Source organism: Typopeltis vanoorti, chromosome 11 (assembly GCF_054136105.1).
Source record: "Typopeltis vanoorti isolate ZY-2024b chromosome 11, IOZ_Tvanoo_1.0, whole genome shotgun sequence".
Lineage (NCBI taxonomy): Eukaryota > Metazoa > Arthropoda > Arachnida > Uropygi > Thelyphonidae > Typopeltis > Typopeltis vanoorti.
Window position 1 is genome coordinate 36,851,956 of NC_143559.1, and position 13,120 is coordinate 36,865,075.

The 13,120-nt window shown below is 34.6% G+C and overlaps 1 protein-coding gene across 4 annotated transcripts in view; it reads left to right on the forward strand.

Annotated features, from left to right (window-relative positions):
- The window catches only part of shtd (anaphase promoting complex subunit 1), an 844,012-nt gene that overhangs the window by 541,507 nt on the left and 289,385 nt on the right, over positions 1-13,120 (forward strand). For all 4 annotated transcript variants that reach the window (XM_090401046.1, XM_090401047.1, XM_090401049.1 and 1 more), the window contains one exon: positions 12,679-12,809. In XM_090401046.1, the coding sequence (XP_090257172.1) occupies positions 12,679-12,809 (131 nt within the window). The remainder of the gene's footprint in view (positions 1-12,678; positions 12,810-13,120) is intronic.

Below are 13,120 nucleotides of genomic sequence, written 5' to 3' on the forward strand. Positions count from 1 at the left end.
TTCTCAGTCTATAGAAAACCCATCCATACAGGCAGATGCATTCACCAATAATCCCACCACCCCTCCTCACAATGATATGGAGTCGTTAAGACACTACACAACAGGGCTAAACTTATCTGTTCAAATGACAATGCCGTAACCACAGAACTAAACCACATTCTCAACACTTTCTCAGCCAATGGCTACCCCCCCCAAAAAAAAAGCCAAAAAATATTGAAACCAGTAACCCCCCCTCACAACAAGGATTACTCTAAATCCATCAACATAACCTATATCCGAGACACCTCGGAAAAAATTACAAAAATCCTAAAAAAACATGACTTAACTTCTTGTTACAGACCATATAAAAAATTGGCATCACTTATCCGCTCTACTAAAGACCCCCCCCCCCCCTAGACCTACCTGGTGTATACCAGGTCCCTTGCAGCTGTAAGCTGTCCTACTTTGGCCAAACAGGCAGGACAGCAAATATCAGAATTTCAGAACACAAGGACTACATCCAGTTTCACCAATACAGCCACTCTGGTCTTGCTGACCATGCGCTGGATACCTGCCATAGAATACGGTGGAAGAAAGCCACGATAATACACCATAGTAAATACAAATATGAAAGGCTTTTCATGGAATCAGCTTCAGCCCTAAGAAACAATCCAAACCTCAACAAATTTGGCTGCATGAGACTGCCTCAAATTTGGGAAACCTACATCAGAAGACCTTCAGCCCAATCGCCCAAGAATACCAACATTGCCTGCTTCTTCCTCACTTACTGTTTGTTGTGCCTGCGTGCACGTGTCTTGTTCTTAAATTTCTTGAAAATGGCAACGTGATGTTGCCGACATATTGAAGTATATTAAAATTTATTTGAATGTATATCCTAGTTGACATTGTAATTTCCTTAAATTATTTAGTAAAAAAAAAGGACATATGCTAAGTTGATGAGAATTGATATCATTCCTATGAGTATTTGTTGTAGATTTTTTAATGCCTTGAAATAAAACTGAATTATTATTGTTTAAGATTTCTTTATGTAACTGCACATAAGAACAGTTTTCATTTCATTAAATTATGGAGACTACAACTGTGTTAAGAATAATTACTTTAATTTCCTGACATTTCAACCTTCATATTAAGGTCATCTGAGATACACACACACACACACACAAAGATAAGCTATATTACATCTCAAACAGTATGCCAAAGTGACAATGACTTGATCAGCTGTTATTCTACTGGCCTGACCTCTAGTAAAAATAGAAAACTGGATCAATGTTATATTCTATTTATATTTATAACATCTTCAGAGAACAAATTCATATTAATACTGTTAATACAGCAAAATTGATGGCCTAATCAATAATTTAACATAAGTGTTTGTTATATTAAAGCTAAGATACTAGATTACTACATTCCTAATTATAATTATCTCTTAGACCAAAAAGTTATGTGGGTAGAATATGTGCCATCCATATTCTTGGGGTTTTTAGACTGCCATTATTTTTTAGATTAGGGTGGTTGATAAGAATTTCACAAGCCTGTTTAAATTTGCCTTCATACTATATTTCAGTGTAATGTAAAAAACGGTGCCTTTCCAGTCAATTCTGTTAAGCACTCAGGGCATGATCAGAAAAGCCAGATTAACCATACTTATTAAATTTAATTTGCTGTTTATAGTTTGTTTTCTCCATAAATTACAGAAATGAATGCTCATCACCATGTAACATTAAAGGAAAGAACAGTTTTCATTTTGTGTATGATCATAGAATAATATTTTCAGAAATTTTCTCCACAACTTTTTCAACCTTAACCATATGTGTTCATTATTTTGCTGTTCATCTAGTGTTATACTTACTTCCTTGATGCAATACTTATGAGAATATTCAAAAGACTGGCTTATTACTTTCAGCATCACCTTTAAACTATACTAATAATGTTAATTTGGAAAGTCATCAGTATTGGAAAAAACTGCACATAATAGCATAATAGGAAAATTGAAAGTATATTCAGCAGATTTACAGTGTTTGCTACACATTCATAATTATAGGTATTTATCTGAGCATAAATCAAGCTGGTCTGGTTTTGCAAAAGTCTTAATTATTGTATTTAGTGTTGAATACTAATAGCTACTCCTTCTTTTCCTGGTCTTTTTTTTGGCCTGTATATAACATTTTATTAGAAGAATTTTATAAGAATCTCGCCTGTGTTTGTGTTCATTGTTTCATTAACTTATTATGTCGATTTGATATTTATTAATTTCTCCTGCTAGTTGCATTTCTTTTCCTATGTTTGATGCCAACCTTTAACTCTGCTGTTGTTCAGTTGGGATTTGTTTGGTGACTTTTCACTGTTGCCCTAGTGCCCTGACAAAAACAGCAGGACCTTGTATAACTTGGCAATGTCCCAGCCAGCATGAAATTCCATCATGTTGTACCATCATTTCATTTTGGTTTAAAGTCATTAAGAATACAATTTGGTCAGCTAAATTCCAAATTGCCAGTCCATCCTCATTTGTTCTGTATCCAGATAGTAACAGTGTTTGCCAAGAAGTAGAGAATTGGACATTTGATCAGAAGCTCTGGTTTGTTCTTCACAGTCCTTAAAAGACTACATTGAGGTCTCCTCCCTGTTATTCATCTTTGACCATTAAGCAACCTGCAGTTTGATATTAATTTTTTTTTAATTTTAAAAAATTAAAAGATGAAGAAACAAAATCTAAAAGGAAAGAAATGATAAAAGATCTAAAGATGAAGGTTGGGGATTATCAAATGAAGACTCCTCATGCTCATAAAAATTAATGGACGATGAGGAACCATCTCATGCTAATAAAGGGAAAGCAAGAGATACAATTAAAGAAAAAATAATAAAGTTTACTGATGCATAGTTTTTTCAGTATGATTATCATCTACATGAAAAGAAGATAACTAGCTTCCATATCAAGAATGGTATCCATGAAATTGAAATAATGGCAAGTAACTGTAAAAAACTAGAAAATAATTTACAAGAAGCAGGCTACACAGTTTCTCCTTCACAGATTGAAGACTTCATTTGAAATATAGAAGTTTAAGACTTATAAGTGACACTTCACTAATCATATCATCTCCATTCTGCTTTGCCTCGTTAAATGTACAAGGATTCTACAGGCCAGTTAAACATAAGCTACGTGGAAACTGGTGCTATGCTATAAAATCAAGTTTTTGTTTCTCCAAGAAACATACTTCTGCAGATATAAAAATTTTAACAGATATCCACTTCTTTCTTATTGTAGCTTGGGAAGATTTAACAGGGCTGCAGTAGGAGTTCTTATTCTCTTCCTCCCTCCTCTTGGGTTTCTATTACAGCCAAAGGGATACAGAAGGAAGAATCTTGACAATAGACTGGAAATACTGTGGATGTTTAATAAGGTTTATAAATGTTTATGTATGCTCCATCCAGTGGAACAGTTAAATGAAATCCATGAATTGCAGCCATATTTATATGATGTGACTGCATCAAAGCAGCTGGAGATTGGAATTGTATTGAAAACCCTACATTAGACAAAATAAGAGAACACCCCAGAAGCAGAAAAGTGGGATATGCACAGTTAAAAATAAGTCTTGACAATGTTCAACTAGCATATATGGAGGATTTGCAATCCTAATCTGTAGGTTTAGATGTACATGAATGAAGGTTTGGGGTAATAGGGTAATTCAGATAAAAACATATTGACATCACCATGTCAGATCATAATCCAGTTATATTAAATTCCAATGCATGGAACAAGTACACATCAGTTCTGGATCATAGAAATCTCTACAAAATTTCCCATTAATCTTTTCAACCAAACTCCAGACCCTCTGTTCAAACTGGAACAATGTTACTTGGAACTGGGATATGTGGTTAAAATTCAAGCAAACAGTAAAACAGAAAATGATTGAATGGAGGAAAGGAACAGGCTTTCCTCAAAAGTAATAAGTTGGAAGACTCACATAAAGAGAGAAACTGGTTCATAGCAAATCACTGCAATGATATACAATGCAGCAACATCATTAAAAACATCAACATAGAGATAGAAGTGGAAGAAAGAAATTTTAAAATAAGAATACAGCAGCATTTAACAAATAGCCTTTCAGCTGCATTCTTCAATAGGTAGTTCACAAAATTCTGTGAAGAAAGGATTATCACCCTAATCTGCATGGATGGTGAAGACATATCCACCACTCATGACATCCTCGACTCTTTTCAAAAATACTATAAAAATCTGTTTGAAGACAATAGTACTGTGGGAGATTATGACTCTTGGAACATTAATGGCTTTCCTGTTCATATCCAAGATGGGCTTGGCAAACCCATTAAAGCATCTGAAGTTACCACAGCCCATAAAGAATACCAGATAAGGTAATCCCTAGGATCTGATGGGATAAAACTTGAGGGATAGAACTTTTCCTTGTGACCATGGAATTCTTCCCATTTTAGTTATACTGTTTAATTCTTTTCTCTCAAAGGATACATACCAAATGAATTGGAAGCAAGCTCTACCACCCCCATTCTGAACCCTAATAGTCATCATACCTTAATCAAAAGCTGGAGACCTATTTCTTTATTTAATATTGACTATATTTTTCTGCATTATCAATAACAGGCTCAAAGTAGGAATGAGATACATAATTAAAAGTACATGTGTATGTGCAGTTCCAGGCCAAGCAGTAGAATTTAATCTGTTTTAGCTGCGTTATCTCCTTTGCCTAGTTAATATGAAAAAACCACCAATGGCAGTGCTATTCGTAGACTTTATTGTAGATAATAATACTATATCGTAGACAATAGCATTTGATAATGTCCAGCATCCCGTTCTGCTCCACATCCTCCAGCAAATTGGTGTAGATAAAAGGCTGCTATCTTATTAAAGGAGACTATGTCAATTCAACTACCCAACTCCTGGTTGATGGGTTTCTGTTAGAATTCAAAAAGGAGTCAAGCAACTTTGCCCTGTTAGCCCATTGATCTTTACATTGGATCTTGAACCTTTCTTACTGAAGTTGACAATACATGCACTGTACGAGAAATAACACTTCCCTCAACTATGAAGGAAAATAAGATATTAGCATATGCTAATGACGTAATAGACATTTTGTGGTATATTGATTTGTATACATCTTTTTTGGTACTTAGGAAAAATTCAGCAAAATCAGCAGATTAACTGCTAATGTTGACAAGACAAAATTAAAAGTTTTTGTGAAGTGGGATCTTGGAAGCTTTCCCTTTGGGCTAACTCCTAAGAGAGAGAATCTCTAACTATACTTGGAATTCCTTTCTCTACTTACCCAGCATTACCAGTTCAAGAATTAATATACAGAAATATTTAAATCTTAGAAGATTGTAAAATTGGACCACTTTCCTTTTCTTCCAAAGCTGTAGTACTTAAAAACATAATATTCCCTTCTCAGTTGTACATAATAAATATGACTGCATTACAGAAGCTAAAAAAAGCAATTCTTTTGCAATTTTTTTTTTTTTTTTTTGTCCAGCCAATACCAAGAAGTTAAAAAGGAATTTCTTTAACTATCAAAGAAATATGTAAGTTTTGAGCTTCCAGTGTTAAAATTCTTCTGTTTAAGTAATACAGCTTGAAATCCATAAAACGTTGCAGACTAATCACACGTGTGCAGACCTTCTCCAGTACTACCTGGGTTATCATTTCCCCCTATTTGGAGTAAATGTTTATAAATTTCCCAAAAGCTGATATCTTTCCTGAATACTACAACATTCTCTGCTTAACTCTAAGATTTCTAAAAACATTCTTTTCATTAATAAAAGCAAACCTTGGTATAAAGAAATCTTTAACCTCTATTGCCTCAAACTTTCACAGTTGGGTACTGTCAATAACACTTTGTTTCATAACTTATTAATGTTCCAAGGATACCTAACTGGAAGGATCTTGCTTGGTGAATTGCATGTGGTCACTTGTGAGTAAATGCCATCAAATGTTGGAGGTACTTTATCATTGGAGATCCAGTATGTGACATCTGTTACTGTTGGAAACAGTAGGACATGCATTCTACAGCTGCCCTTTGCTGTGTGTATTCCATTACTTACTACAGAACCAATTCTTTTTTTGAAGTCCTTTCCCCCCCAACACACACACACACACACACACGCACGCACGCACGCACACACACACACACACACACACACACACACACACACACACACAATGTCAGCAGTGGGAAAAGAGTTTTGGAGTGCAAATTTGCCAGGAAGAAATAAAATTCTGTCTATTTTTACTATGAGAAGTTTTTTAAATGGTTCCATCATCCTCTTAGTTCAATGTAGTTGTATGGTGAATTGCAGGGACGACTGGAGAGCAATCCCAAGCAGGGAAGGCCAACTCAAGGTGATTAACTCAGATAAGCCTAACCACCTGGGTGTCAGTCAGTCTTTGTGCTTCAGTTTCAATTGGTCTTTTGGTTGTTTAGTTATTTTTATCCCTGGTTATACTATAAATTCAACATGTCAAGAAGTTATATTCTTGGTTTCATCCTTTATCCAAGTGTAAGCAAACAAAGTTTACACATGAAATCACTTCACGGCTGGTTTATAGAGGCTAATGACTTCACATCATTAATTGCCTTAGTAGGTTATTCTGCTGCATGAGGCTGTGAAAAGAAAAAATGATAGCCTTTGGCTACATGATGATATAAAAGAGCTGAGGGCTTTTTTTTTTAATATATATATATATATCTCATACGTAGCGATCCAGCTGTCTTTTTTTTCTACTAATACTATCAGGCTCTCTTGCATCCCTATACTAACTACTCTAGGTCTACGATGAAATCCATTTACTTTGTCACCTCAGTAAAGGTTGAAACTAGTCTGGGTAGTGGCCCTTCCCATAATGCATAGCATTATACACACTCAAGGGGATGTGTTTTGCATTATGGGATAATAAGGCAATCATCATCATGAAATCTCTGATATATACCTTCAAGGGGTGTGAAGTATATGATAGAACTACATGAAAAATTATATCATTACTAACTTCCTATCTACAATTTTCCCCCAAATCAGTCTGTTACCTATCAAGACTGACATTATCAGGTCTTATATTTCCATCATCTAAGAAACTTTTTACTGTATCAATTCACCTATATCTTGGTCTTCCTCTGGATATTTTTCCTACCAACCTGGCAGAGAACATTTGTTTTGCTAATCTTTCTTCCCATTCTGTTTAAGTGACCATACCACCCGACATTAGTTCTGCTAATGCATTCCTGGATGCTGACAATGTCAAGTTCTTTCCTAATATTCTCGTTTTTAATATGATATTGCCATTGATGTCATCTGTTCATGCCTCTAATCTTTCTCAGAGCTCTCATATCTGCAGCCTCTAGTCTTTGGTCAAGTGTTTTACTTCTGACCCAGCTCTCAGATCCATAAGTTAAAATTGGTTTGAACACTGTCTTGTATACAGCTAATTTAGTGTTTTGGCTAATTTCTCTCTTATTCCATATAAATTTATTCAGTTGACTTCCTACCATACCATCTTTGTTGATTCTGTTGTCTATTTCCATATTTAATTCACCATCTTCACTAAAAATCGTGCCTAAGTAGCTGGCATGTTTTACTTGTTCTATAGGTTCTCCATTCACAATGTAGTTCATATTTTCAATGTTTCTGTCTATTTTCATTGTCTTTGTCTTTTTAATGCTGACCTTCATACCATATCTATTACAACAGTTGTTCACTTTAGTCAGGGAATTTTGGAGACTTGTAGCGGATTTATTTAGAAGTATAACTTGTTGTTTCAACTTGACTTTTTACAGATAAATGAAAAAAATTTACATTTATCTGTAGAATTCACATGCACTCAAAATGAAGTCTTAAAAATCTTATCTCCATAGAAAGTCTGAAGTGATGCCACCTGTTTTATTCATATATGAATAAAAGTTATTAAATATAATGTAGCGTTATTAGTGCCAAAAATAAAATTCAAATAAAAAAATAAAAAGTTGGATTTAAAAAAATGTCTAAGAACCAATCTTAACCATAATGACTGTCTCACTATCTCAAAGGTCTGGGAAATTATTATCCTCAATTGTATAAAATAAATTTATCACATATATTTTAATTTAATTACAGCTGAATCAGTAAGAATGTGCAACATTCTTACTGATTCAGCCTTGCTAAAATAAAGCTCAATAATTTATGTAAAATGACATTTTTATATTCTTATTGTAGTGGAACATATGAATTTCAAATTCAGTTTTCATCCAGTCAAAAATGGATAAGAGTAACTATCCTTAACTTGGATAGTTACTCTTATCCAAGCTATTTCTGCATACAGGCATAAAAACTGTTCCAGAATAATGGACTAAATAAATGAACTAAAAAGTGATCATGTGGTACTTAGTTGGGAAGTGGCTAAGATTGTTAATGTTCCATTCAGAAAAGGTCATGCTGTGATGTACAAAGGAATAAAAGAGTAGTTAAACTTAGTCATTTGGAAAGTGACTAAGTTTATTAATGTTCCATTTAGAAAAGGTTACATGCTGAACTACAAAGCAGGAAATTATGACCGACTGAGGAGTATTCTGGCTTCTGCACCATGGTATCAGTTGTTGGACAGGACTTCTATCGAAAACTAACTTTTTCAGGTCGTTACATCCACAATTCATCTGCTCATCATCCAGCTCAAAAATATGGCATCATAAAATCTCTGGTATCCAGAGCGCACAAATTTTGTTCCTCTGAAGGGTCTTTAAAACAAGAATTGGAAATTATTAAAGATACAGCCTTATTAAATGGATACAACCCAAAAACAACTCAAAAAATCATCAGCCACTTCCCTACATATCAACTCAGACAAGAAGAAGTCCGTAGAACTTCTATACCATATATCAAAAGCATCTGTGAATGTCTGTCAAACATTATGAAGAAATACAAACTCGCTGCTACCTATAAACCAATCAACCAGATCCGCAATATGCTTCCTTCTCCAAAAGACAAACTCTCACCTATAATGCTACCTGGCATATATGAACTTCCATGTTCTTGTAAAATGTCATACTATGGACAAACAGAAAGATCTATAAGTAAACGCATCTCTGAACACCAAGGCAACATCTGTCTGATCAAACTGCATAAATCCAGCCTCGCTCAACATGGAGTTGAAAACCCTAAGAATAGGATCCAATGGAAAAACACCAAGCTGCTACATAGATCCATATATAAACATGAGCATTTATATAAAGAAAGTGCTGAAGGCTTATGTCACAGAATCAATCTTAACCATAATGACTGTCTCACTATTCCAATGGTCTGGAAAATTATTATCCTCAATTGTATAAAATAAATTTATCACACATATTTTAATTTAATTACAACTGAATATTTTAGTCCTCAAACATGCTATTGTATGCATAGAAGGATTCCAATGTAAGCATGTGTACTACTAACTGTTCCTTTGAATGTAATTCCAAGTATTTTTTGTAATAACTGCACTGATGATGTCTTAAGATATTTTAAGACAAAATATCTACATATTATTAAAATTTAATTTTTAGTTAGTGCACACTAACTAAAATGGGAAGAATTAAAATTATTAAACTAATGTCCTAGAGTTTGAAGAATTAAGCAAGAGATTCATAAGAAACTGAAAATGTGGAAGGAATACTGTGTGCATAAAGATCGGTTATGAAAATTATAAGCAACAGGCCAGAAGAGTCAACTGTTGAATGGAAAGCTAACTCTGAGTATGAAAAGAAACTGGTTCCGCAATCTAAAGACAACCACCCAACATAATTCTATTGCTGTAAGTAAAAGAAAGAATGACTACTTAATGCAGATGGTATGTGGATGACAGATATAGAAGAGATTGTTCAGCTAATGAGCCATTTGGCTAAAAGCTATGCACCCTAATAATAAATTTAGTTTAATCCTTTATCCAAGTGTGAGCAAACAAAGTTTGCACCTGAAAGTATCTTCAGGACTGGGGTAAGGTGGTACAACACCGGGCAACTCGTTGCAGAGGTGGAGTAAACTAACATGACTCCTATCTCAGTATCTCCCATAATGCAAAACACATCTCTTTGCAGATATGTATAATATTATGCATTAAGGGAAGGGCCACTACCCAGACTAGTTTCGACCTTTATTGAGGTCTCTTCAGTGGGAGCCAGGCCCAAGCTCCCATAGTTTTGCGTTATGGGAGATACTGAGATAGGAGTCATGTTAGCTTGCTCCACCTTTGCAACAAGTTGCCCGGTGTTGTACCACCTTACCCCCAGTCCTGAAGATACTTTCAGGTGCAAACTTTGTTTGTTCACACTTGGATAAAGAATTAAACTAAATTTATTATAGTCTAACCAAGTGGAAAATAAACTTTCAACAGCTATGCACCCTGATTTATGCAACATTGCACTTACTGCTACCCCTTCACTGTATGAAGAAATTCAGGTACATGAGGAGGAGGAGGTACTAGAGCTGTTATACAAAATGAATAAGAATTTGGTAGTAGGAACTGATGGGATGTTAGAAGCATTTTCATTGTAACTGGCTATTTCTTTGACGAGGCTATACTGTATAAATTGAGGCTCAGATAAGAGCAGATTTCATAGGAGTAGAAAGAATATATGGCAATCTCATTGAACAAGGGTAGTGCAAATATTGATGTACCAGCTATTGACCTATCATTATCTCTGGAGTGGTTGTGAAGATTTTGGAGAAGTTGATTAAAGCTTGCATACAGAAATGGGTTGACAGTGAATCTATGCTTTGCAATGAACAACATGAGCTTACTAAAGGAAGGTCATGTTTGTGTGACTTGTTCACATTTTATAATAATACCATTGAGTTAGACAAGGGGGGGGGGAGAATGGATAAATCATGAAATTTTGGATTTTGCTAAGGCTTTTGACAAAATACAGCATGGAAGACTGTTGCATAAATTGGAGAATATGGGGTTGGATTATAAAATATTGGCATGGATAAGAGGATGGCTTAGTACCATATCAAGAAATGGTATATCAGGGATGACAGTCTGCAAGATTTAAGGTAACCAGTGGTGTACCATAGGATAAGTTCTTGATCCATTGATATTCAATCTGTACACTAATGACATTGGAAAGGGTTTTACATGTGACATATAGCTATTTGCTGATGGTGCAAAGATAAGTAGGGTAATCGGGAATGCAGGTGATATGCAGTATCTGCAGAATGACTTGAATAAACTTGAATAATTGTGGGCATGTGAAAATGGGTGTCAGTTCAGTGTTAGTAAATATAAAGCATGCACTTTGGTGTGATGAGATATCCAGTGTCATATCATATTTTGTGGGATTATTTTAGAAGAAAGAGATCAGGCTTAGGGATCTTGGGGTTTTAGCAGATAGGAAGTTTACTGTATAGTCATACAGCAAAGATTTCAAATATAACTCAGAGGATTATTGCAGTCCTGAAGTAAACCTTGACATGTAATGGCAAACGTTATTTAAGGACTTCATTTTGCTACTCTTTACAAAGCTTTGATAAGACCTCTCATGGACTATTGTACACAGGTCTGGTCTCCTGGTTTTCGTGGTTATTCTGATAAAGTGGAGAGAGTTCCAAATGATATCAAGATTGTGGAATATACTGATTATTAAGTCAAATTGAGAATGTGCAGGCTTCAAACACTAGTAAACAGCAGAAAAAGGTCTCCTGGTTTTCATGGTTATTCTGATAAAGTGGAGAGAGTTACAAATGATATCAGGATTGTGGAATATACTGATTATTAAGTCAAATTGAGAATGTGCAGGCTTCAAACACTAGTAAACAGCAGAAAGAGGAGCAACATGATTGAGACTTGCAAACTTCTGAAAGAGTTGTAGAGGATTTCAGTGGATGGAATTTTTCATTTAATGGTGGAGAGTGAAGAATTGATGAGTGGATGTCCTTGGAAATTGAGAATAAATGCCATCAAGAAGGGGTAATAACTAGATTTTTCTCCAATAAGTTCTGTGCAATTGGAATAGATTGCCATTGGATTGTGTGCAAGTAGTGTGAATGACTTTAGCAGGCATGACTCATTAAATGCATCTCTGGAGGTCTCTCAACAATAATAATACTGATTGATTGATTGATTATCGTATAATGTACAATGGCCATGAGTCCCCTTTATGGGGAGGCATGGCACCATCTCAGTCTCCCCCAAATTTTATCCGGGCTCCAGAACCGGCATATGCATGAATACAAAATACATATCTGGTGAATAAGACATTTAGTCATATTTCACCAATGTTATTAACCTCTGGAAGTTTTTCCACTTAGTTTTACTATAAATTAAAGATGCTAAGAAATTATATTCTTGGTTTAATCCTTTATTTGAGTGTAAGCAAAGAAAGTTTGTGTCTGAAGTGACTTAAGGACTTGGCATCTCGCCTCTATATACGAGTTTTCCACTCCTGAAGTTACTTTATGCGCAAACTTTTTTTGCTAACACTTGGATAAAGGATTAAACAAAGAATATAATTTCTTGGCATCTTTAAGTTATTAATCTCTGTTTATGGGTCTCTGAAAGTTCAGTGCCTTTAAACATTTCTTTCAGCTGTTTCAGTCAGGCCCAAAAATCATACTTAGTGCCATTTGAAAATAGCCAATAGTTTCCTAAAATGAATTATATGTGCTGTACATGTTATGTACTGTATTTAAATACATTTTTATTTCTAGACTGGCATTCACAAAGAGAAGCATAAATCTCCCAGCTATCAAATAAGAGAAGGCGATTGTGTTAATGTAGATGTCACTAGTCCTGGTGCAACTCTGGCTTTGGGCATGATGTTTTTTAATACAAATTATCAGTAAGTAATTAGGAGTATAATGGAAATTTTTTTTGCATAGTTAATAGAGTTGTGTTTTGTATTTTTGTGTATATTTTGTGTGTGTAGATGTGTTAATTAGTTCACTTCAGTGATATTACTTAATCACTGTATTGCTTTTTTTTAAGTGTAAAAATTTATTTGATAGTTGTTATACACATTAATATATACCTATCTCAAACAGGTTTTGATAATGTTGTATTTCTTATTTTGAATTTCAAAGAATGATTTCAATATTTGCCACTTTTCATTATTATTGTTGTATTTCTCATTATTAAGGCCAATAAATTATC